At 40.8% G+C, this 26,222-nt stretch overlaps 1 protein-coding gene across 3 annotated transcripts in view; it reads right to left on the bottom strand.

Moving 5' to 3' along the window:
* Positions 1-25,757, bottom strand: part of arhgef12b (Rho guanine nucleotide exchange factor (GEF) 12b) — a 32,474-nt gene extending 6,717 nt beyond the window's left edge. For 2 of the 3 annotated variants that reach the window (XR_014595949.1, XM_083987461.1), the window contains exons 1-25: positions 25,148-25,757; positions 13,971-14,062; positions 12,075-12,173; positions 11,941-11,990; positions 11,497-11,554; positions 10,891-11,093; positions 9,562-9,639; positions 9,356-9,475; positions 8,408-8,539; positions 7,005-7,112; positions 6,724-6,822; positions 6,411-6,521; positions 6,219-6,317; positions 6,067-6,109; positions 4,733-4,838; positions 4,505-4,642; positions 4,360-4,392; positions 4,091-4,205; positions 3,431-3,536; positions 3,059-3,289; positions 2,692-2,842; positions 2,269-2,438; positions 2,000-2,146; positions 1,317-1,402; positions 575-700 (exon numbers count right to left, since the gene is read on the bottom strand). Coding sequence is in view for 2 of the 3 variants with exons in the window: in XM_083987461.1 (XP_083843587.1) it covers positions 575-700; positions 1,317-1,402; positions 2,000-2,146; positions 2,269-2,438; positions 2,692-2,842; positions 3,059-3,289; positions 3,431-3,536; positions 4,091-4,205; positions 4,360-4,392; positions 4,505-4,642; positions 4,733-4,838; positions 6,067-6,109; positions 6,219-6,317; positions 6,411-6,521; positions 6,724-6,822; positions 7,005-7,112; positions 8,408-8,539; positions 9,356-9,475; positions 9,562-9,639; positions 10,891-11,093; positions 11,497-11,554; positions 11,941-11,990; positions 12,075-12,173; positions 13,971-14,062; positions 25,148-25,179 (2,733 nt within the window). In the remaining variant the exon portion in view is untranslated. The remainder of the gene's footprint in view (positions 1-574; positions 701-1,316; positions 1,403-1,999; positions 2,147-2,268; positions 2,439-2,691; positions 2,843-3,058; positions 3,290-3,430; positions 3,537-4,090; positions 4,206-4,359; positions 4,393-4,504; positions 4,643-4,732; positions 4,839-6,066; positions 6,110-6,218; positions 6,318-6,410; positions 6,522-6,723; positions 6,823-7,004; positions 7,113-8,407; positions 8,540-9,355; positions 9,476-9,561; positions 9,640-10,890; positions 11,094-11,496; positions 11,555-11,940; positions 11,991-12,074; positions 12,174-13,970; positions 14,063-25,147) is intronic. The other variant, XM_083987462.1, reaches the window with a different exon arrangement.
* Between the last annotated feature and the right edge of the window lie 465 nt (positions 25,758-26,222).

Here is a 26,222-nt window from a genome sequence, read left to right as displayed (position 1 = left end):
CTTCACTGCCAAATGAGCTCAGGTAATTCAACACGATGATATATAATATTGTTGTTGTTGATATATCATTTCATAGCTGCAACAAATTTCTTTCTTTACCTTCTTGACCATTCTGTACAAATTCACTGCAAATGGTAGGTAAATATTAACTATGAATTGTTACTTACTAACAAGGTATTTATGCTATATTTTAAATAAGGGGGATGTTAATTTATTATAAATAAAATTTCATATCTATTTTTGTAGAACTGGGCCACTGTAACATAATAATGAAGTATTTCTGATTGTGAAATGAGCTTCAACATTCATTAGGCAATCCATTTCCATTTTGATTGCCTGTCAAACTGACCAAACTTCCTCAGTTTATCAAAATAAATCATTAGAAAAATATGTCTTTGCAAACTACGATGATAAATTTGCTGCATCCACGTTTACAGCCCTGCAAAATAAACGAGTCAGACTCTTCACATACCAGCCATCATCTGCTGTTCGTCTCAAATGTCACCACTGTCTTTGCCAAAACAAACAAACCCCCCGACCCGTCCTGACAGCTCAGTCCGTGGTGTTTTCTGACCTGCATGAATAAGTTGAACCTCTGGTCTTTCTTCTGCTTGGTCTTGATGAGCTCCAGCGCCGATGGTTGGTTGCAACAGAAAGTTCCCACCGCTATTTTTATCTTCTCCTCTTCATCACCACTGAACTGAGGTTGACACATTGACACATGAGATTTAAACCTGAGTAACTGGTGATGGTATCCAGTGTTAAATCACTGCAAACCACTCTGGATCAGAAATTAATTTAATCTGAACAACCCATATAAAAACATTAGTTATCAACACGTTCAACAGGTACACAGAAACATTTAGCTATTTGACATAATGATAAACTTCTTAATTAATTCATATTCATATCATATAGATGAAATTATATAAATATAGTATTTTGTGTGGTATTATCATAATAATTAATCTGGATCTTATTGGAAGTGTAAATTCACAGTTACTCTCTGATTGGATACAGAAACTGTTATACTATTATATTATACATTCAAACCCTACTTTCAAACCTGGCTTTTGAATTGTATTTATTTATATTCATTTATATATTTTTTTCCTTTCATTCAATGATTATTTTCTGGATTTATTTAAAAACCCCACTTGTATTTTTGGTAATTTATCTTACAGCATCTTTAATGCTCTAAATCCTTTTTTAAACAATCTGACTTTATGTGCTCCCCATATTTCAGCTGTGCAAACATTTAACATTGAAGTGTGTGCTTTTCATTTCCTTCCTTCCTGAACTGAAGCTGCTCTTACCCAGGCCAGGAGATCATCTCCAATCTGACCTATCACCGACGTCTCGCTCCTCTTCCTGGTTGCCGTCATTTGTTCCGTTATAGAAACTGTGGAGCAAAGTGAGAGAGAAATGTAACATTTGTTGTTCTCCTCAATGACGATCCACCGATTCAATGTTCAGGGTTTATTCAATATCTTTTTAACTCTTCTTAAAACATTATTACACATTTTTGTGTGTTTTATTCTCCCATGTTACAAAAAAAATTGATGTTAAGGTAACTTCTGTTGTATGATGCATTTTAATTTAAGTTTTTACAACATTTGGTCAATATACTTAGATTGTCTTTGCTGGGAAATGAGGTTGAAGATGTTGTTATCATCTTCAACTAATCTAATACTCTTAAATTACCTAAAATTAAGTATTAGAACAAAGCAGAAATTCGTCAGTTTCTACTGAATTATTGTATTAATTATTTATTGTATTACTTTGGGCCCATCATGATGATACAGAAAGCATTTTTATACGTCGGCTTTCCAGAATGTTTTTATGAAGGTGGAAAAACAGGAGGAGAGAAAATCAAAGAAAAATGAAATAAATTCTGCTCCGTGCTCAGTCGTCTGATGCCTGAAATCATCAGAGCAAGTGGAGTGTGTGTTTGTGTGTGCGTGTGTGTGCATGTGTGTGTGTGTGTGAGAGACGTTACCGTGCAGCTGAATAATTTCCTCCAGGTTGATGAAAATGTGTTTGATGTCGTCCGGGGGCAGGATCCCGTCTCTGTTCAGCCTCTGGTAGAAAACACAGTCCAGGACCTTCAGCGTCCGTAGGTGGGCGCGCTCAGTGTAGAACAGCTCTGAGGACACACACACACACACAGACACACACACACACACACACACACACACACACACACACAGCATGAGGCAAATTCACTGTTTGATCTGTTTCATGTCACACTCTGTGCTGTGGACTCACCGTTGATGACTTCCTGCCGTTTGATCTCCTGTGGCGTGAGGCTTGCCAGGACGCCGCGGCTGACCAGACTCTGCCAGTTCAGAGGGTCTTCTTCACACTCCACCTCACCGCCCTGGTCGTCCTCACTCTGGACGTCAGCTGAAGTCACTGCACACTGCACGTCCATCCTGCTGCCGATCACAGACACAGAGGGAGATTGGAGATTGTACAGGCTGTTACAGTCACTGCTGTCATGTTACATCTTTATTTACTGCAGTGAAAACAATGAAAACAAGTCATTATGTTTATTTTGTTAATTCTCTCTCTTTGTTTTTTCAATGTTCAGCTCGCATGTGTTCTTGTTTTGTGTTCTACAGTGGTGCACAACTAATGTAAATACCATGAATGATTCTTAGTGTGTAACACTCTCAAGCCTGTAAGTACCTGAATGTCTCCTGGTCCTCTTCCTGTAGCTGCTCCAGATTGGACGGGCTGAAGTCAAACTGGGTGCCGGTTGGACTGAAGACGCTGTCCTGCTGGTCTCCAGACTGCGGACCCTCGCCCGGGCGGGGCTGGAGGGGGAACGGAGACACGTCTGTGGAGTGAAGAGAAGAAAGGTAGAATGATGAGATTACAGAGACAGGAGAAAAGTCTGATGGTCTGTGTTTCATCAACTCATGAAATGACTTAAGGAGCTTATATAAGTAATCATAATGGCTTATATCAGTGTCTCGGTCGTCATGAAATGTTTCAGTTCTTTTATTTCTTGGGAAAAATTATTCAAAGACGTAAATCAACAGGAAAATCTTACTGGAGTCTGAGTCTTGTCCACTTGTGTCTGAGGCCAGACCGACGGGGGAGCTGTGTGTTGGTGAGGGCAAAACCTGCGCACTGCTGTCGGAACTCTCACTGAGCAGATTCACACGGGTCCGTGACCCCGGATTCAAGGCAGAGGGGTCGGACTGGTCGAGGGCGCTGAAGGCTGGGGGCTGGGGGAGCTGCTTTGGTGAGCGCTGTTTGTTTATCTCCACGGCCTTACCGACTGCACAAACACACACACACATTTAAGCACATACTGATCATATGTAGGTGTACACACTAGGGAGGCAGAATACTTAACGCAGCATGAAAAGGTGATGAGATTTGTTGTATCTGTAACATTAAACGGCAAGTTTATTCTCACCTGAAGTTGAATCCACTCTGCTCAGGCGCCTCGGAGGGCCGAGGATGCTGGGAAACCGAGGCTTTTTCACTTTCTCCTCCCCCTCCTTCTCAGGCCTGATGCTCTTCTGCTTGTGAAATATTTACATTTTTGTTGGCAGTTGTTGTTTTCCATAAATACAATTTTTTTTGTGTGTCTGTTAAAATATCCAGATTATCTAGATGTAACTTCTGATTATCTGATTATTATCCATATATTCCTGGTGTGAAACTGCAAATTTTCCCTCAATTATGTTTACTGGGAATCTGTCATGGAAACTGCAAACTAAGCAAAGTAGATAAGAAAATTACCATCTATTGCTTATTACAAGCAAAATACACTGACAGCCAAATTCTGGAGATTTAGGCAAAAGAGGAACAAGTTTGACTCGATGATCAGATCTGTAGAAGTTTTAAAAAGTCATAGTAGTCATCTGGCTTTTATTTATTTATAATTTTTTTTATCTCTTTATTTGTTTTTTTGCCTTTGGAGTCATGCTGATATCTGCTTTGGACCTTGAATTGGAGCTCAGTGTTGTGTCCTGTCACTGTAATGCACTGGAGGAAGCCTCGCTGTGAATCTACTACTTGCACTTTTACTTGTTGTTGTTGTTGTTGTACACTTGTGTTTCTGGGGTCGCACCTTAATCTTGGGCAGGAAATTGATTCGTGCTCGTTTGTGTTCGAGGCCTCGAGGCTCCTTCACCTTCACCCCGAGGTGCTTCATGTAGGTGAGAAGCACGTACTGCATCGTTTGGCTGCAACACGACAGGATGGGAAAAAGTGAGAGGTTTCTTTTTTTATTTCTAAAGTAAAATGCCTGAACAGAAAGTATAACACTTCCCCAACAACAGGAACCAAACGGACTCCTGTGCAGCAAACTGTAAAAGTATAAAAACACCCTCCTCTTACCACTTCTCATCTTCTGAGGGCTGTGACGTCATCCTGTAACAAAAGAAATCAGTTACCACACCCACACACGGCCATGTTAGGAATACAGGAAGTGCGTTTTCGTGAGTGTCTATCTGTGTGTTGACGTGCGCGCTCACAGACTCACAGGATATCCTCTATCTTGGAGATGATGTGTTCGGCACAGGAGCACTCCTTCTCCGAGGGCTGCTGGTCTTTTGCTTGATCGACGTCAATCTTGGAAAGCTCGTCCTCAGCCAGAGTCAGACCCATGCTGCGTTTCTGTCTGCACACACACGCACGCACAAATTACAAAAACACATAGAGACCAACAACAACTCTGACAATAGTGGTTAAACAGTGACGTCATTGTCACCTGAAATCCTCCAGGTTCCTGTGCAGGTCGGGCAGCAGCGTGTCCTGTAACGTCTGGGTGTACTGTTTGCAGAGCTCCTCTGGGATTAACTCCAGCCTCCGCTTCTCTGTGTGGACAAAAACAAACAGCCCCAAAATCAGTCAACATGCTGTAGGGACTCTTTAACCAAACCACTGACAACCCCCCATCTCTGCAACTCTGTGAATTATGGGCAAGATTTCTACACTGCGGTAAAGTACTTTAAATTCAAAGTAGAGGCGCAGCAGCCTGACAACCCTTATTGTTTGTCTTTCATTGTTTTTATGAGTCTCATTTGTCCTTATTGTCTTTATTTCATTCCTTGCTGTCTTATCTATTTGCATTTTGAAAATCTTTCTATTGGTCACATCACCTTTTATCAATGTTTGCATTTACTTTATTGCATCTTTTCATTAAACTATTGTGATCTGTTTCTTTCTGCCTTTACCTCTGTGTCTTCATTTGTCCCACTCATCATCTTACATCTTACTTACAGTTTATGTCGCTAGGTTTTGTGTTGCTCAGGTTCTCATAGATTTCCGGGTCACTGTAGTTTTGGTCCCTCTGCCATTGTTCATGTGAGTTTTTTACTTTTATGTCAGAGCACTTTGTAAACCCTTTTTCTTTAACGCGTCATACAAAAAATGAATGAAACAGTTAACACTTAGTGGATCGTGGTGTCTTTGCAATATCTGCTCTCATGAATTAATTCAAAAATGTCCACAGTGTGTTGCACAGATTTTTAAATAAAGACAAAAGATAATGGCAAATAACTTGTCCTGGAGCAGCAAATCCCTAACTCATGACCCATTTACTTTCTTTTCTTAGAAATTCTGATCATATCATAAATGTCCGATACCATCAACAGATTCCTATCTAACTTAATTTAACCACATGTTGTACACAAGGAGCAGTAACAACTCAAGAGCAGATAAAATGTACAGAGAATGAACTCTTTCCCTTTTGGACGCTTCATGAACTTTCCTCTGGTGAAAAGTGCAGCAGAAACTAAGTGTCAACAGAATATCTCATAATCCATCATGGCTGCCATGATATTTGCCGAGAGCATTCGGGAGGAAATCCACTTTTCATTTATATAACTGTATAATGGGTTTATTTCTCATGTACCACCCTCAGGGACAAACATTTCATTTTTTGCACCACTGCTGTTGAGCTCAAAATCAACTGTGACTGATGAAAAATGACTGAAATGGAAACACTTATATCTTTAAAAGTGATGATGTGATGCTAAGCGCAGTGTTACAAAGCTGGAATATACAATAATCAACCATGACATATTTTATTGCCTTTCATACCCAGTTCAGCTGCAATTGTGTCTGGCACTGGGACTTTGAGGTTCTGGGAAAAAAAAACAAAAAAAACACTTAATTAAATTAGAAACTTTGTAGAGTAGAAAGGAAACAGCGGAGGAGAAGGAGAAGATCCAGATCAGGATTCAGTGACTCACGGCTGTTCGATCCATGAAGAGTGAGTGGAACTCCATGAAGAAACGTCGACTTTCTTTGGAGTTGGTTTGCTTGTGCATGTCAGCGTAGAGGTAACACAGCTGTAAAGGCAGGCAGACAGTGAGAGCTTCAAACCACTGACATCTCAGTTAGTTTAATAATTGTATCGTGTGTGTGCGCATGTGTGTGTGTACCAGAGGCACGGGGTCAAACTGGGAGACGACATGATGGAGGAAAACTGCCAGGTGAGCTGGCCGACACTTCAGCAGGTCTATACTCTGGAAACAGCTGCACTGTCCGTTGATCTGACGGAAGGAGACAGAAAGTCACATGACACACACACACAATAAAAACAATCTGTCAAAAAGAACAGTAAATTTCCATCAAACTTCTTTTCATTAAAGGTTAAAGAGTTAGAGAGTCCATTGTTTCCATATTTTCTTAGTTTAACACATGATCTCAAGCCAGTTCACTGTCAACTTCGTGTCCAACTATTCCTCCACATACCTGCTCCTGCTGAGAGTCAAAGTAGTCGTCCTCCGCTCCAATAATCTGGGGGTGGAGGAGGTAGGGAGGGCTACCCACAATGCACTGCGCACTGGATTCCTGAGTGACAGATTCAGGGTTAAATACACAAAACAAACATCAAACTGTTGCTCGTGCATTTACTTTTATTCCACTAAAAACTAAACTGTCGTGAGAAAATGTCACTTCAAAACAATATTACAAAAAGGTATTTAAATATGTGACTTCAGCGTGTCACTGTGTGTGTGAAGCGTGTGTCTTACAGTGTCGGTGCCGTCCTCCGTGTCGGGCGACGAGCAGGAGTTGATTCCGTCTCGCCGGTGGACGTCCAGGCTCTGACTGGGCATCTCTAGGAGGGGGCTGCTGTGGATCTGAGACACACCCAGACAGAAACACACATACACACACACACACACACACACACACAACACATACACATTAATAACCACACATTCACACACGCACACACAAACACAGCACTTAAGTTAAATTGATTGTTTAGTCTAGTGCTGAATTCTGGGAAATCCCCAGAGATTGGAAAATAAGACCATTTCATCCCTATTTATAGAAGCTGCGATAAAAAAGATTATTTGTTATTACAGGGAAGTCTGTGTTGTGTGGGCAGCGTTCTCTGTTTTGTCTGTGTTAGACATCAGAGCGTGGGTGCAGCAGTCACCAGTTGGCAGCACCTGATCTGTGGTAAATTAGCTCTTTTCCCAGAACACCATGAAACACAAACTACATTGTGTTTGAGAGCTACTTCTTGTTGTGGAACATCTACACAGATATTGACTTATCTCTGTATATGCAGTCAAATAAGTAAACTGTAAGAAAACTGTGAAAATTGCAACTCAAGATGACATTTTCAGACTTCTTGTTTGGGCTGACCAAACGATGGCGTCATTTCCTGTGGGGTCTGATCTGAATTTATTTAGTCTATGAGGTTAGTTTTCTTGTTGAGGTCCAGAGTTCAGAGTTGATAATAATGTTGATATGATGATATGTGACACCTTTGGGTATTTCCAAGTGTATGATGCAACAAGTTAACAAGCAGGAGTGTGTTACAGTAAGAGGCGAGTGCTGTGTGGACTTTTTTGTCCTGGATGTTGTCTCTATGGGTTGTCCAACCTCATAAATACTATTTATTTTGTTACACCAGGCGCTTCAGAGTAAAGATATAAAAGTATCAGATGTCTTTGAAGGAAGGATTAGTGCCATAATGTGCATAATTTAGCATTTGTACTTTTTTGTTATATGTGACCCATTTTTATGATAATTGTGATTATTTCCTGGATTGATTCAAATACAGAAAATAACATGTTTTTTTCCTTTTCTTGTTTTTTTTTCTATCTCTCTCTCTTCTCTTTACTGAAATCGAAACTTCATTCAAAATCTAAACAGAGAAAAGTAACAAATGCACAAAATTCAGAAGCTGGAACTAGAGAGTATGTGGCAATTTTGCTTGATAAATGACCCAATCTAATGATTAATTGTAAAAACTGCTGTTGATTAACTCTCATCCTTCCACATGTAATTTAAGTTTTTGGCAGCAGTACGCGCTCAGACATGTGGCACCAAACCGTCACAAACCCACATATAAGAACAAAGTACTTCTGGGTAACGCGGTTCACCACACTAGTCACCAGTGCTCTGTCATTATACCCACAGAGTTGTTGTTAGTCGCGGGCCGGTCGTTAGCGGCGTCACCCCGAGAGGAGGAGGAGGAGGAGGCTGGTTCCCTCACAGGAAGCCCGACGTCCCCGTCCTCACTGCTCCTGGACACAATGACTCCTCCTTCCTGAAACACAAACATAGAAATGAAGTAACTGATGATCTCATAAGCAGTTAACAAAGGTCATGTCGGGTAATGAGCTCTGCTGTGTAATTTATACTTATTTAACTTATAAACTCAAAGATGATCGAGGGTAGACATGACATGTCCTTATAATATAATATGACAAAAAGAATAAAAGAATATATAAAAAAATACCAGCTGGAGAGAGCTGTAACGTGATTTTCCTTTCAAAAGATATATATTCATCTTTATCCACTTCATCTTCTCTCTATTCTTGGAGCAGCTGCAAGGTAATACAATTTCCCCTGTTCTCTGATTCTGATATTCTCATCATTTTTGCCATTGGATATTATGGGGTTTTCACTCTCCAAGTCTGTTGAAGAGATTCAGGAAATGTAACTCTGTTAGGGAAACAAGTTTGAGCAGTGATTCCTGTGAAACTTTCCATAAACATAAATCTCTTCAAACACAGAGGAGGAGGTTTATTTACAGTGTTGTCCTCAGAGGAAAACTCAAGAGGCTGGTTATACACTACATTATTAAATCATCTCACATTTATGGTGGAACTTATTTATCTATTCGTGTATTTGTCATTTATGACTAAGAAGAGAAACGTCCCTCTAGGCAGAGATTAGGGCTAAAAAGCTAAAAACAAAAAAACAACAACAATATTTAAAGAGAGCTAGGTGAGTTTCATGGACCATGTCACAATGATGTGAAGTACCCATGACAACAGCTTCCTCATGGGACCTGTTGCTTGTTCTTTGCCTACAATATCATTATCGTACACTGTTCTCAAATTCTTGTCTTTTCTTTCACCTGTAACGCTGCTGTTGCTTTGCTGAGCTGCTCCTGCAGCAGTGAAATGTGCTTCTTTGCCTCCTGGATCTCCTTCACTAGCTTAGGTCGAGTGTGTCTGCTGCACTCCTCCTCCTTGGCCTAAACACCAACAAATACACCCAAGTGTGACAGAAAGAAGCCAAACATGAAATAAACAATCCTGGTGTCACGACTCCTCCACATACCTGCAGGTCCAGCTGGTGCTTGGTGAGCATCTTCTGCAGGCTGTCGATCTTCTGGCTGGACGCGCTCTTATTCTCATCCTAAAACAGGAGATAAAGAGGAAGAGCATGACCAAACACACCATTACGTAATTATTCCTTCACATGGGAAGAGAGAAGTGATACTGTCCAGACTGAAAGTGAGAGAGAAAAAAGGGGAACATGGGGGAATTAATAAATTAAACCAATACGGCAAATGACACATTGAAGGAACAACAAATAACTGCACTGTCATGGTCTCTGTCACGGTCTCTGGTTTGACACATGCAGTGTAACAAAGACGATGAACTGTTGACTGTTTCTCTCTGCAGCAGTAATGGACTGAAACGATGAGACCAATCAAAAATAATGAGCTGTAATAATGCGTGGGTTGTGCCAGACAGATCAACTTCTGATATCAGGAACATTATCGCCGCTTGAAACAACACCATGCAGAGCATTTCTCGTTTCAGTCTCACCACAGAGTTCCAGCAGCAGACTGAAGCTCAGGGGAAAGACTGTGACGTCTTCAACCAGGGTCAAGAAGGTTACTTCAACAATGTAATCCTGTACAGTTACTGGTTACTTGTTAAAAAATGTAATTATCATAACATTAAAGTAATGTAGCCGGATTACCTCAGTCCCAAGTAAACAAATTAGAACATGATGCTCAAATGTCCACACAGTCGAAGAAGCAGTTTTCTCACCAGCAGCCACTGGTGACTGTTTTAATGTCTCCATTTTATAATATGATTTCACTCGAATCAAGGTTGTGATATTGTGCGTCTGTCTACCACATGTTAATACATTTCCTTTAATTTTATAACGTAATCCTTTCAGGTGCTGTATTCTAATTACATAATGCTCCCTAAGACTTTCTCCAATACAACCTCAAACTCTAAGAAAATGCACATTTAACATGTTTTATTTCCCCTTTCTTGTGGCACGGCGAGGCTGTAGGTTTGTATGGACATAACCACATTACTCACTCTCTAAAACCCCTTCACCACAAATAAAAATCCAAATCTGAAAGGTTTATAGGAAAACAACTACCTCATCAGCACAACATACGCAATACAAATAGAATACCAACATGAAATGAAATAGAAACCTTTTGGATTTCTTATGTTCGCCAGTACGTTTTCTTTATTTAATGACAGCACATCCCCTAGACATTACAACATGGTAGACATGACTGAACTCGCATCGGGAAGTACAAACTTGAGTTTAATTACTATGAAGTTTTTATCCTCAATTAACTGACTAACATGTCACACCTGGTGGAAGAAATGAAGCTCTTTATTTCTTCCTTACCCCGTCAGCTGGAGGGAGGACGATGTGCTCCTGGGGGCTGCACTGCTCCCCACCCGGCAGTGCAGGTGAGTGTGGCATCAGGAGGGAGGAAGGTGCGCTGACCTCTGCCCCTTCCTTCTTCCCATCCTCTTCCTCCTCCTCCAGGGGGATGTTGGGAAGCCCTGGGGGCCTCCCCAGCACCGTCAGGGCTACATAGGAGCCCGCTGCCAGAGAGGAGTCATGGGAAAGGAATGAGGGGTGGGTGAAGGGGAGGAATGATACTGATACATGTATAAAAGCTGTTTGTGAAGAGGCTGTGGTCAACAGAACCAGCTCAGAGGGAGGGAGAGGAGGGAGCTGGAAACCCCCTGAGTTCTCTTCAGAAATCAAACCTCACTATTTGTTTTCCACACAAAGCTGAAGCTTTAATAATAAAACACACACCCAGCTGTATGTTAGCGGACATGTTTGTTTGATGTGTGCGGTGTAACATTATAACACCTGGTGCAAAGTCCTTTTCATCATGAGGGAAAAATACCCAATGTTATAGACACTAACTAAACTAAACTCTCAACATGCCATGAAAATAACTGTGTGATGCAGCCTATTGAAGATGTGTGTACTTACATTTTATCAGCTTTACAACCTCTATGTGGTTTGAATGTGTAACGAAGGTCCCATTAACCTGTCAGGAAACAAAAAGCATCGATAAAGATTTTTTTTAAACGGTAATAATGATAATAATGATTACCTTCATTACAGCACATTTCATTAAATTAAATGAAGAGAAAGAATAACAATAATATAGAATAATATTATAACATAACAAAATAAAGTCCAAAAACAGAGAAAGAAAATGCACAGTATATGAAGGTGCAATATTAAGATATAAAACCATAAAAACAACTTGAAGAAATATCCAGTGGAGTTGAACAATTTAACGACAAAACCATAAAAACTGGTTTTGTGCTGCTTCTAGAAATTACCAACAGAAGTTAATTCTCTGATTAAAGGAGGAGTACGTCCTTCTGCTGATTCTGTAACATAATGAGGTAATTAACTAAGACTCACCTTGATGATCCTATCTCCTGTCTGGACTCCAGCTCGCATCGCTGCTCCATCTGTAACAGGAAAACACAGAGTGGAGTCAGAGATGTCGATACTTGAAGTGTGCGGTGATTTTGAGGTTTGTGTGTGAGCCTCACCTTTTTTGACCAGCTGCACAAACACAGGGTTGTCTCCGCTTACGGTCAGCCCGAAGCCATTTTCATCTCTCGGGATTATCACGCAACGCTGGACCAGACCTGTCAGCACGCACACACACAGACATACACAGCATTACATTACATAATAATATGAGTTTGTGTTTCTGTTCCACACAGAAAATTCTTCACATCAGCGTTGAATATCGTGTTCTTGTATGTGTGGACTGATAAAGAAATCTTTGCCTCGGACCTTTCGGCTCAGATTATCTGGAGCACTGGTGGAGTCAAGTTTCTCCACACAGGAAGTGACAAATCAAGAACAGAAAATAGCAGTTTTTAAATAGCAGCCAGCTCCTTCCAGGAAAACTGGACACAACAACAGAAGATCCCTTTCTTCTCTTGTCTCTTCCCATCTTAAACCCTCCCCGGCCTCAGCATCATCTTCATGGTACACTTATCTTGGTCACCTGGCTGCACTGGGACAATCACATATGGCTCACTGATAAAGTGGAAGAGCATCATTTAGGCATGCCATTGTTATATATCAGGTGTTTCCAGCTTATTAAACTGCAGTAACTTATCATATCAAATACACCTGATTGTTACACTGATCCCACTAGGTGAGTTTTCTTTTTTTCTTTCTTTCTTTCTCTATAGGTTATTGATTATACTGTACTACTGACATTCATCTTTCTATTGTTGACTTGTGGTTGTGCATTGCGGATCACCATCCCTGTGTTGATGAAACTGTGGTTTGTGTAATTGTATGTGTTTGTTTCAGGGGTTGTGTTATCCCCATGTCCTTTGCTTGTCTACTGCAAAACAAATTGCCCCCCTGGGGGACAAAATGAATAAAAGTTGAAGTTGAAGTTGAAGTTTTTGTATTTTACATTTTTGCCCTTTTGAATTGCTTTCATGTTCCATAACATATGTAAAATATAGTTACATTTTATGTATGTGTGTGTGTATATATATACACATATATGTTGCTAGAAAAAATGTATATGTGTGTCATGTGTCATTCACCACTTTATAAAGTTGAATAAAAACAAAAATATGAAAAATGTAAATGCTTTATAATGATTGTGAGTGTGATGATTACGATTGTAATTATGATTATGGTTATGATTGTGTTTACTGTGACTGTGCTGATTGGGTTATGATTAAGGTTAGTGGTATGAGTAAAACTAATCTTACAAATCTTTTTCCAGTGTTTCTGTGCAAAAGGTTTAAGATCAATAATAGAGTGATCTGTATGAAACATGGATTAATCTAGTGGGCCTCTTAGTGGGCCTTAGAACAGCCAGTCTATATGTCCTATTAAAACTGAATGTTATGCAAGAGGAGCACAAAAACAATCCCACGACCATGTGCCAGGAGCACAGCTAGTAGTATCTGTGTAAATCTGCCATGTCCTCGTGACCCTGTGAAATCAGTGACTCCATTTCACTTGTCCATTTCACTTGGATGTCTCCAAAAACCTGAAATCTGCCGAGAACATCTGCCAAGATCAAGAGACGCTCTTCCTGTAGCTGCTGAGGAAGTTCAGCGACTCACAGTCCTTTTCCTTCTCCCACTTCAAAGAATGATCTGAGCGAGCTGAGTGGATAATTGGTTGTCTTCTGGCCTCCTCCATGAAGGAGCCTCAGGACTCCAGGGTGAAGAAAAGGCCAGGAAGGATTAATGTCGACCCGGCAACCCCGGCAACCACCTTAACAACTGGTTTCTGAGCAGCTGCCTACATCCTCACCAGCCTTCTTCTCCCTCCTCACCAGAGCAAATAGACTCCTAATAAAACAAACCTTAGACCGATGACGTTATTTAAGAGTATCTAAAAGCAGGACTGGGAAACTAGATCCAAAAACCAGAGAATAGAAATAAAGGTGTGTCTCTTACCTGTTGGATCAAATTCATGTTTGAGGGAGACGGATGATTTGTCATTCTTAGGCTTCTTGTCTGTCGGGTCCTTGTTGAGAATGCTTGGGGTCCTAGAAACACACATATATATCGCATATAAACCATCATGACTTCAAAACAGATTCATTCATTTAATTGAAAGATTGTTTTTTATATAGAATATAAAACCTTTCCTAAATCCACATATTTCTTTACTGGCTCACTGTTAGAAACAAGAGGCTACAGACTACTGGTCACTATAAATATACAACCCAAAACCCAATGATGAGCAATAAGAGTCAGGTACAGTGAGGTCTTAGAAGTGATTTCCAAAACCTCATGTCTGACATACAGTAATATCCATGGAGAGACATTAACATCAAAATGACTGTAACCACAGAAGAAAGCAGGTAAAAAATAAGCTGTGTGTTAGTGCCTAATGTCAAAGCCAATTTAATCCACCGTACTTTCTGAAATATACATTTTTTAAAGTGTCAGCTGATTAGAGCTCTGCTGATCAATCCAATCAAAACTATGCTATGCAGATTGTGAAGGTGTCCATGTCCACGATACAGCGGGTGGTTGTATGTTGTATAGACAGATCGATTTTATTGATCACAAACTGGGAAATTCTTATATGCTATATGTACTCATGCAGCCAGAGAAATTAATGAAACCCAACAATGCAGGTTTTAAAGGAGACATATTATGCCACTTTTCCACAAATTAAAATAGTTCCCAGGTGTCTTAAAGACATGTCTGTAACATGCTGTGGTCAAAATACCCCAAGGATCAAACATCACAGCTCTTTCCATCCGCTCAAAACAGCCCTGTTCAGAACGGCTGGTTTCAGAGCCTGTCCCTTTAAATGCAAATCAGCCACTGCTTGCCCCGCCCCACCCCTTCTACCGGTCCCAGGGTGGGGTTATGCAAATTCGAAAGCTAGTTACATCACTGGAAGACATCTGAGGGAACAGTGCTTAAAACCACGTGGATTTCAACCTAGGGAGCCTGCACATTACAGATTTGGGGGCATTTTGGGGGCCAGAAGGCAAAACACGATCATATAATAATTAATAAACCTCTTCTGCTATGTTTTCTTCAGGTAATGAACTGGTCTGAATGTTTCTTAGTTAAATAGCGAGTTTCATCTTCAAGCATCATCCATATGTAATAAATCAATATCTGCAATTATTTGACTTAACAAATCCCTGCACAACACAACATAAAAAGTGGATTAGGAAACAAAATGAGTCTCATTTTAGCTGTAACAGCCCAACAGGACATGTAACATTTAACATAATTCATTCATGCTGTATGAGCACTTGAAATGAATGCCTCCCCATAGACAACCAGTGCATTATTCTCCACTCATATTTCATGCAAGAGGGATGACAACGTTGTTACTGTCTGATTTTGAACCACTGCACTGCAGCTGATTTAGATGCATGAGCTTCATGGGAGTATAACTATAGGCTGGTTCTTCATATATTAATAGCATAGGCTCCCTCTCCTCGTCCCTCCTACTTGTTCCGCAAGAGGGGGTTTTGTTTGTGCTGCTGTTCCTCCCTCGGACAATGGGGGCCCTGGGCTTTTAACAATGGCTCCCACGTCAGGGCCAACTTACTATACTGTGGCTTTGTGGGACAGATTCCCGGAAACGGAGACTAGGGGTTTTTGGCTCAGCTCCAGTTTCCTGAATGTGGGAGAAGGCTGGGAAAGAAACGGAGGAGGGGGGAGGGAGGAGGTGGGTAGGAGGAGGAGGCACAAGTGTCTTTGAGGGAAGACAGAAGGCCGGGAAAAGGAAACTTCAACTTAGCTCCAAGACTGTGTGAACAGTCCTGTCTGAACTGTCCTCATGGTCCTGAGATGTCAAAATATAAAATGAACCAGACTAAACTGATTCCAGCTTCTTAGACACAACAACACTCTCACAATTAGAGGGGAAAAGGGTGAAATCACGCCACGTATTAGCGTCAAAACATAGTGTTTTCATTCTCTGCGACTCGAAGGCCCACTTAGGGGAGCCTCCTCGCTGCGGTTGGAGGAGATTAGTCGTTGATAAGACATGGCGAGACGAGGACAGACTGCATCCTGCTCAGTGGGTGGCAGCTCGGTAAGTGCTGCTGGATAAGAGAGGAACTCAGCTCTCGGCTTCACGTATTCAATCGTTGTCCTATTTTGAATTTGGATACTTAAGTGTGCACGATTGCCCCGACATTAGCGACAAAGATGATGACGCGACTTATTCAAAATCTCCTGCTGTTTATCTTCTCATTTACATGACTCGACCTTTGTTCAGACACAACAAAGAGCACAGAGTTGGTGGAGCTATTTTCAGAGCAGCGGTTATGTAAGTAAAAGTCACATAGACGACATTAGGTGACTCACAGCTGGAGCAAATCTGTGGCTTAGATCAGAGAGAAAAAAAAAACAGCACAATTACTTGTTCATAAATCAACTCCATCTCCCATGGTGCATTGTGCCAAAGAACTGGAAGTTCTTGGATTCATTCTCTTCTTAATTTTTTGGATGAAGTCAACATATGACACCATGTTTTGTAAGAATGGGAACAACAAAACATTGTAAATTCAATTTGTCAGTTTTTCATAAAAAATGGCAAACAAATAATTGATTAATTTGATTTACTGACATGGGTGATGAGGTGCAGCGTGTATATTGTTTATTACGGGGCATATTTCAATATTTTGAATATGGGTCAGTTATATTATTATTTTGTTGTATTCATAAAATTGTAATGGAGCAGTGTAACATAGCACGTTCCCTTGGGGGATTAATACTGTATAGCTGATTCTGATTCATGTTTCTGATCAAGATCAGGTTTTTGTTTCTTTTGTAAAATGTTAGATCCCAAAACCAAACCGATGAAAAAAAAAGATTTGTCTGTATCAAAACCAAATTAACAATAATGGTATAATAACAGGAATCATTACATGCCCTGTGAGCATCTTGTGAATCACAGTAAGAATCAAAATTTCTACATGGCTTATCAAAAATAGGTGTTTTAATGATGAGGTAAAACTGAACCTGCCATTTTTAATGAACAGATGACAAGTAGACTAATGTTCTAATGATTTCTTGTCTCTTATGACCTGACATATTTAGTATCAATGGAATAAGCCGCTATCAGCTGACACCACTTGATAGATTCTTGTGGCTCTACTGAGAACACAGTGGGAAAGGGGCTAAACGTCACAAAAACTCGCCAAGTTGCCAACGCTGCAGCGACACTGTTCATAATGATCTGATCTCATTTTTCTGTTGTTCTGCCCAGTTCTTTAGAGGTACCGCGGGTTCACAAGTTCACAAACACAAGATCACACAGGAAAAGTGTTCACGTCCTTGTGAAATGTTCACTGGCACCGCGATAAAAGGGGAATCATTAATTTACTTATTGTATTAGTGTCGCTCAGCTGGGATACATGTCTGCGGGCTAATTTGCTCGGACTTTCTTTACTTGCCTCATGCACAGTTATCAAAGAAGGACAAAAAAACATTCAGTGGTTCACTGGGTGCCAAAAATACCAGACAATTCCTCTGGGATGATAACAGAACAGCTCAGGACTCAGCTCCAGAGGGTTGGACACAAGAACTGAACCAGAAACAAGTCAAACTCCATGTACACTGGAAATATACAGTACACTAGGCTTTTCTATTTGATATGCACTTTTAATGTCCACTTGGAAAAATGCCAAGACCAAATGATAAAGGTGTAAGTTGTTGTTTTACCATGGTCACTGAGAGTGATGAGGTGTCTGATTAAGTGACATTTGTTTGCTGTTTACAAAAAATAATGTACCTACCTATATCAAAAAACCCTCAGATATTATATGGACTGATGGAAACCATGCTAATTCAATCTCTCCAATTGAAAAGGTGCAGCTAATTTCTGTTTAAACTACACATTAACTTCTTATAAACTTGAATTTCCTGCAGATTAACCTTTTAGGCTTATTCTAGTATGTAAATGTATTATTTTCAACAAATCCAATGCATTTTTGTTTTAACAGATCTGTACACTGTTATTTTAATATTTTAACTATTGTTATGGTTTTTATTTTGTCTTAATGTCTTTGTGCCTCGTATTCTTTTCACCACTTTCAGCAGTGGACAGATAAACATCAATGGACCGCCAAGTATTTCCAGCAGCGGGATCACAAAACACATCAGTGTGTGTTCGTGGCTCAGAGGGAGAAATTATATCACACTTTGGCTTCAGAGACTAAACTTGTTAACATGTCAATAAACGACAACTTCCCTGGTTAATAATTAGAGCTTTTTCCAGAACGAATATTTTCATGTCTCTTCATTAATAAATCACTTGCATCTGACATCAGTTGGCTCCTGTCGCAACATCACAACAAACATCCAAATTCAATATTAGCCTGTGAATTCCAGTGAATTATCTAATCAAGTTGCAGTGAAACATGGAGGACTCGTCCAAACAGTGGGTGAAGGTTTTTGTACAACAAAGACTGTATGTATCAACGTCGACCAATCCTAACTCAACACATCTACCTTTTGAAAGTCATGTCTCCCATCACCAGCGGTATGGATCACATCACTGGCATGCAGAACAGTCTGTAACATAAATAAAGCTTTAATTTTCAATCAATTCCCAACCAGATGATGTGTTGCTAAGCTCTTTAGGCTCATAAATCATGATCATACTGATAACGTGACAACATGTAATTCAGCTCATGAGGACGTTTCCTCTTACACAGGCTGATTTATCCCAGAATAAAGTCACGTAACACTCCACCTTTATTATGCAGCCGCTGGAAATCTTCATGAGAACCTTTAAAGTGTGGGGCTCAGCGTGAAAGGCTGCGAGTGCACCGTACATGTTCTACATGGTCATAACAATAAAGTTTTGTTTGTCTTTTGTTTGACTTCTATCTCATGAATTTTTGTGGTTTTCCCCCACCCTCATCATGTGGTGGAACCACAGGGCTGAAAACTGCAGTTCCTCCACTGACCTGTAGAGTGTGTCTCCAACTTAGTCCCACTCACATGTTAGGGTAATGTAGGGTAATGTCCAACTTTTTGGCAGAAATAAACATGTTTACAGTCTTGTACAAAAACAGTTTTGGTTGCTACAACAAATTTCCTCCTTTGTGAGGACTACGGGGACGAATGTTTATATAAGTCACCCGTTTTAAGGCTTGAATCTCTGCATAATTGAGGGTGTGGCCAATTTAAGGTTTCTTTTTTAGCTTCACACTTTTAGCACGGTGTTCCCAATAAAGCGTTCAATCTCAACATATCTGTTTAAACTCATATTTAGTTCAGTAAAGAATAAATTAACCTATATTATCACATCACAAGAATGTGTGGCTCTTGCACAGAGCCACACATTCAGTGTGTAGGGTGGTTCTGCCTCTGACCTGATGTATTTTGTACAAATCTTGAAAAAGAAAAATCTCCAACTCAATGTATCATTGTGAACATCTCAGGTCAGACAGGGGCAATAAAACACAGACTTAAATCTGTATTCAGTGACACCAAAACCACAAAGATACATAAACGCTTCAAGAATGTCTTCACTCTACCTTAACAGCCAGTAACAACAACATACCAAACACAACGTACCAGCACACAGACCTTCTGTCTTCTACTCAACTTTAATTGACATCCCTGAAGTAAACCTCAAACTGCAGACACACAGTAAGAAAGTGGAAGCTTTTATGTTTTTTTAATGTCTCTTTGTGCTTGTTCTGAGTCTGTCTGAGGTTGCTTTTAGTCTGTTTCTATTGGTTTAAGTCACTTAGTGGTTGTTTTAAGTCCATTGTGTCTTCTGATTGTTTTGTGTCTTCATTTTGTCTGTTTGAACTTTGACCCGTGAGCTCCACTACATTTAAAGAAGAAATATCAGCAGTCACTTCATGCTGATGTCACGGCCCAGGGACCCATGACCAGCAGGCCCCATTTGATTATCCACCCAGCAAACAGAGGCCGTGCACTGACACTTTTAAGAAGCCTCCTGCAATCAGATGATGCACAAAAACGCATAATAACATAAGTTAGTTGATATGCTGCCGACGTCAGTGTCCTGGTGTGAGCAGCAGCCTGACAGTGGGCTCTCTCTGGTTGTCTGTCCGTCCTGCAGTGATGTGTCACTGTGCAACGGCTCTGTCGGTCAGTCAGCCAGGAAGGGCCGGTGGCCTGGTGGGCCTGACAGACATTGTTTCACAGTGATGTCACCACTTCCCGTCAGAGCCCGGGGTAAGGTGGAGTGGGGGAGGGGGGGCGGGGTTCGGGGGGGGGGGGGGGGGGTCAGCGGGCGGGAAAACACACAGATCAGCAAAACTGTGTGACAAAGAGCAAAAGAGCTGCTCCACAGCCCGCAGCCAATCATGTGTATCAAGCAATGCTGTTCCACTTGAACTTGGCTCTCATGATTTTTGACAAAAACAAACCGATGAGTCTGGCAGGTTTGGATCATGTCTACTTAAACTAAAAACTAAGAGACAGTTAGCCAACAATGGAGGGAAGAACAATCATTACAGTCGAACAACACATCGTACTGAGACACTACTGAGGCAAAAACACTTACACAGAATGAGACACACAGTGGCTGCATCACACTGATTAACCAACAGTAGTCATCTCCACCTGGGCTCCAGTGGAGAGACAGGTCATCACCAGCTCAGCAGGTGGAGATGCTGTCGATGGGGATGTTACAACTGCAGGTTTCAAGGTCAAATTTTGACAACCCAAAAATAATCAAAAAATGCATTGTTTTGAATCCATTTTAGTTATACGTTGGCCCTTAAGTTATACACAGTTATCCTGACCTGTATTTAATCTGTGTTCCTTTTATCTGCCTTTTATTTGCCAATGACCCCCTGTACACCCTATCAATGTTAATCCTCACAAGACACAACAACACCAGCAGTATACACAACTGTCCACTCTCTTAACATGTCTCCATCTGATACTATATGTGACCCTCTCTCCTGTGGATACATCCACACCTTAAAGCGGGCAGAAAAGCTGTAATGTGCTGCTTTAGAACTGACACAATTGATGAATATTATTTGTTCAACTATTTATCAATCTTTTATCTATTAGTATTAGGGTTATAACAATAAATGACAAACATACAATATACCTGGGTCCATGCATCCATCCATTAGCTACACCTCTTACCCATGCAGGTCATGGGTACACCCTGTACTCGCCAGTCTATCACAGGGCTGACACATAGAGACAAACAACCTCAGACTCGTACTCACACCTCCTGGCAATTTACAGTCACCAATCTGTGTTTTGTTTCTGCTGGAGGTTTCTTCCTGATAGAGGGAGTTTAGGGAAGTGTTGCTTTCACTAAAGTAAAGTTTTGACCTCACCCTAACCTTCAAATAATGTTTATCATGAATTGGCACTATATATATATATATAGACTAAGTTGAACTGTACACGTGGGAATAGCAGCACACACACTTTCTCTTCTTGGAGGCGTTCTCAACTCAACACCCGTGACTATCAGATCATCTGTTTCTAAAAATCTGTTAGATAAAACAAAAGACTGATCAAATAAAACTCCTCAAAGCTAGTTCAGAGATGTTACTAAGTAGGACACTGCTATGAATACATCCCCAGGGTGAAACACATGCAGTCAGATGATCGGACCGTAAAAAAATGAAATGTTCTAATAATCCTTCCTTGAACACAAGGGTAAGTAAGGTAAATCAAAGTCGAGCAGTGATGCATTAAATCTGTTCGCCTTTTGTTTTCTCTTCCAAACTATTTATCTAACCTGAGAGGTTATTTAAAACTTGTCTGGTCATCTATCTGCCTTTTCTTTCCCTCTTTGTAACCTATTTTTAGCGACGGTTCTGTGCTCTCAGGTCTCAGCAATTTGGTGCACACAATGTTATCGGTACTGATAAAGACAATGGGCTATGAAAATAAAACCTCATGTTGTAATAAACCACAGTTTTCTCCTTTAAAGGCCTAACAGCCGGCTGCTGCCTCACAGACGGGTACAGTGCTCTTCAGGAGAGAGGATGGGTTTAGTCTGTAACCTGAGGCTGTGCAGACAGGAGAACATGTCCCACGCTGGGGGTTGTCACATCCTGACAGTAAAATATCACAAACATTATAGGAGGAACCTAGCAGGCCGCTCAGGCTGAATTCTTCTCACTGAGAAACCCTTGAACGACGTCCAACGTGTGACCTACCAACGGCTGGAGTTGGCACAAACGTTGCCCGGTAACTGAACTGAACCTTTTTTTTTTCTCCCTTGTTTAAGCACAACCTCAGGCAACAACCTTCAACCCCATCTAGACATAGACAAGTGTGTCGTTTACATAATGAAACATCACTTCATCATAAAAGAGCAGCAAACTAAAGCATGACAAGGATGGGACAGGGTTTAGTCTTTAAACAGCAGCTGTGACATTCAAAATTGACTCATTTGCAAGTAAAACCACAGTTTCAATTGTGTGGGACAGACTGGACTATAAAAATATTTCTTCTCCTAGTCAAGGCTGTTACACTAGTACTCGTGTCATCAGTAAAGATTTCAGTGACACATGATGTGAGCACATTCATTTTTCCCACATTAAATGTGGTCAGTGAAGTGACGGTCTGCCCACTGAGTGTGACTGTTCTCCAATCATTCATCCTAAAATCATCAAGTCCTTCATACAAACCCTGTCTTGTTTTAACAGTTAAAATGATCTCAGCACCTTCGCCCCTAGGTTTAGTGATATTATCCAAATTAAAAACTGTAAAGATGGGTCACTTGCTTCTCTGAAACTTCAGTTTCTGGATAAATTAATGTTTTTGGATCAAGGCGTAAGATGCTTTATTCATTTGTTAACTTTTACAGCCCTAATTATCATTATTACTATTATTATTAAGTTAGTTTGTTTCTGGTTTGCAGGCTGCTTACGGACAATCTCCCTGCATAGAGTATTAATGTAGTGTCAATGGGAACTTCTGTCTTGGACCTGGCAACCTTTAGGACATGGACTCACTTGGAGGAAGGTTGACACACCCCGTGGTTACGGTAGATGGCAGACAGCCTTCCGATTTTTGCGTCATTGTTAAACAAATTGAGTCAGTGATGAAAATGATTTGTTTAATGTGACCTCTGATTGGATACACGAGGAAACATGCAGCCTGGCTTTGTCCACAGTTCAATAATACACTTCTAATGCTCACTATCTAACACCCTGTATCTGGGTTTGTTTGATTTCTACACCAACGAAAATGTAAAGACAATCATTTGTGGTGTTTAGCTTTGCGTCACGTGCCGGAACTATTCCCCGACAAACAACATTCGAGCACTGTTATCATCTAATCATAGGCAGCTTCCTGGAGTCTTATCTTCAGGGTGAGGTTGCCAGGTTTGGCATCATTGTGCTTGTGCAGAGCAGGCCAAAACCTTTGCTCACTGACTGCATCTGGCAACCCGAAATCAAACAAACAAGATAGAGAGTCAATGAGTGAGCTTTATAGGTGTGTTTCCAGTCTTTGTGCTCTGCTGTGCTTTTAATTCTCATGCTGTGTGAGTAGTAGTGACACATTTTATCACAATATGCTACAGGCTCATCCAGTCCTGGTTGATGTACAGTATCTCGTCCAAATGTGCCTGCAGACGTATAATAACCATCTGCCCCTCTGTTGTTTATGGTTTGAAACTGTATAAGATCTTAAAGTTTGACGGAAACATTACAGAGAATCAAAAGGTCCATTGTTCTAAAAAAGCAGCAGAGCAGACGAACGTCGCAGTCCTTTCTGCAGGCTGAAGGTCAAGAAATTAAATGACTTTGTTTGACTTTCCGAGGCAGTCATGTGTGCCTTTATTTTGGCGTTTCCTCAGAGGAAACTCCTGATTACCGAGTGTAAAAATATACAAGTGACTTATGAGGGATGGAATCTGAAAAGCTGAAAGTCAGCCGTTGACGTTCCTTTGACATTTCACCTCATATGGTTCGTACAGACGAGGTTAAACTGGCCAAAATGTCTCAGGTTGGTACTAACGATCTCCAGAGCTGCACTACTTTATCAGACTTTATCAAGGCTTTATCTGGAGCATTGCTTCTCTGCCAAGAACCAGACAAAAAAGGACACTAAATAAATGTTGTTTTTTTCTGGTGTTGTGTGTGATAGATGGAGGGGAAGTCTCTTACAGTCTCTCGTCCACAGGTTAATGTGATTTTTATGTTAAGGTTGTGTATCATGCTGCAGCCTGTTGTACAGACAGTCGGTAAGACTCATCGATTGTGGGCACATGCTGAGAAAACTGAGGGACATGTTTACACTGGGACAGTTCAATGAGTCAACCCTCAGTAATGCCAGACAACCATGAAATTGTCTCAGACTTCTGACAAAACATTTTTACCTGAGGTGGGATATGTCAGCATCCTGACCTCTATGGTTATAGGGAGCAGAAAGTTGTGCAGGAGCTTTTCAGGGGCTACTAGTAAAGACGGGTCAAGTCCAGGAAGTTGCCCCCTGCTGGTTTGACAAGGGGAGGCTGTCATCAACACTGAAGCCAATCACATTATCAAGGGACCAAGGAAAAACGCTCTGTGCCATTTTTGGTTTTTCGAGGGGAAGGTCTCACGAACCCGCTGAAAAAATCTGTAAATCCTAACTTGACCTGAGTTTCAAAGATAAACGTTAAAAAAAAAAAATTAAAGTTAAAGAATTGAAGGACCCACAGAGAATACCATGGGCTTGTTCACATTTCGGTGCATATAAATCAGACACTTTAAACTTTCCTAAAATTTGACTTCTGGTTTGACTTCCCTCAGACGCCATCGTCTCCTGCCGTAACGAGGCGTGAGGAGGGCAAACTGGTATAATCGAGTTAAAACACTGTCACTTGGTGGTAAACTGGTAGGCCTAGCCTACTCTTTGGATAAAGAATTTTATTGCCGAATTTACACAAAACCAAAAATAAAAGGGCAAGATGGAGCATATCGTGCTCTAATGCTTCTGTTTATTTCCAAACAAGCTGCAGAACCTTAAATTAGATGTTTTTTCAATGGAGTTTGGCTTGAAGTGGTTATGGTCTCCTCTCCATTCATAAACAGACCTGAAACCTCTTCTTACTTGTTTAACTGTGGCCAGTGAACTGAACTGTCTTCAATCGGAGAAGATAAAGACTAAACATAGACAGAGAGAGACGTGCCTACCTGTCAGTGAGTGTTGACTGTGTGCCACTCATTGGGCTTCCCTTACGAGTTTCCAAGGACTTCACCCAAATAACATTTTCACGTTACCGTCCCGTTACTTTTATTCCTACTAAAACTTTACTTTGTCTCCTCGGTGTCCGTCCATGTCGTTAGACGTTTACGAGTCGTTGCATCCAGCACAAAGTCCTTTAAATCCCGTTGGACTTGTAGAGTGTTTATTGAAAGGTCCCAGGTCAGTAAAAAAAAAAATCTTATATTTAAACGAAGAAAAGCGCTACTTTCTTGCTTAGGCTACATCAAAGGAGACCATGTAGAAAACCGGAGGGATATCACTGCTGTAAATGTTATTTTCCTACAATTTGCACTTTTCTCAAATTACCTCCTAGGCCAACATGAGAAAATCTCTTAATTTTCCTTGGGAAATACTTCCATGATGACACTCCAGCCTGTTCCCAATGTCCGGGGGGAGGAATACGTCAAACTTTGGCAGCTGAATCCAAAATCAACTTTAACTTTCTTATTCTCGCGACGTCCGGTGTCCCCCCGCGCTGATATGGAGCATCCTCATCCAGCTCCGCTCGCTTTAATCTCCACTATTTTTGCAGCAGCAGCCTCGGTCTTTGCTCCGTAGTGTGATGCAAATGGAAAAAAGGAAATGCTTGCCCCCCCCCTCCACCCCCCAAAAAAAGGAGTAAAAAAGACGAGGAAAACCCACCTTCCCTTCAGTTGCGTTCAAGAGCTCCTCGTACTTCACAAAACTATGTGATTTCGACAGTGTTGAAAGAAATTTTAATGTAGGCTATTATTTAGGCTAGCCTACTTAAAAAGTGGCTTAAACACAACAAAGAAAAATTCAGTAGGCTAGGCTATTCTGTAATTCTTTAAAGAAGAAGAAAAAAACATAGGTAGGCTAGGCCTACAATAGACTATCATAATAAAGTAGCCTACCCAGTTGAGAAAGTGCTCATTATGTAGGCTAATGACCCATTTCTGAATAATGGTGCATTCAAGTGCAAAAATCATTTTAATGATGCGACTTGTAAAGGTGCGTCGAAATTGAATCACTTTAGAAGCT

Source organism: Trachurus trachurus (assembly GCF_905171665.1).
Source record: "Trachurus trachurus genome assembly, chromosome: 14".
NCBI lineage: Eukaryota > Metazoa > Chordata > Actinopteri > Carangiformes > Carangidae > Trachurus > Trachurus trachurus.
The sequence above is the reverse complement of the archived record's forward strand: the minus strand, read 5'-3'. Positions and strand labels throughout refer to the sequence as shown.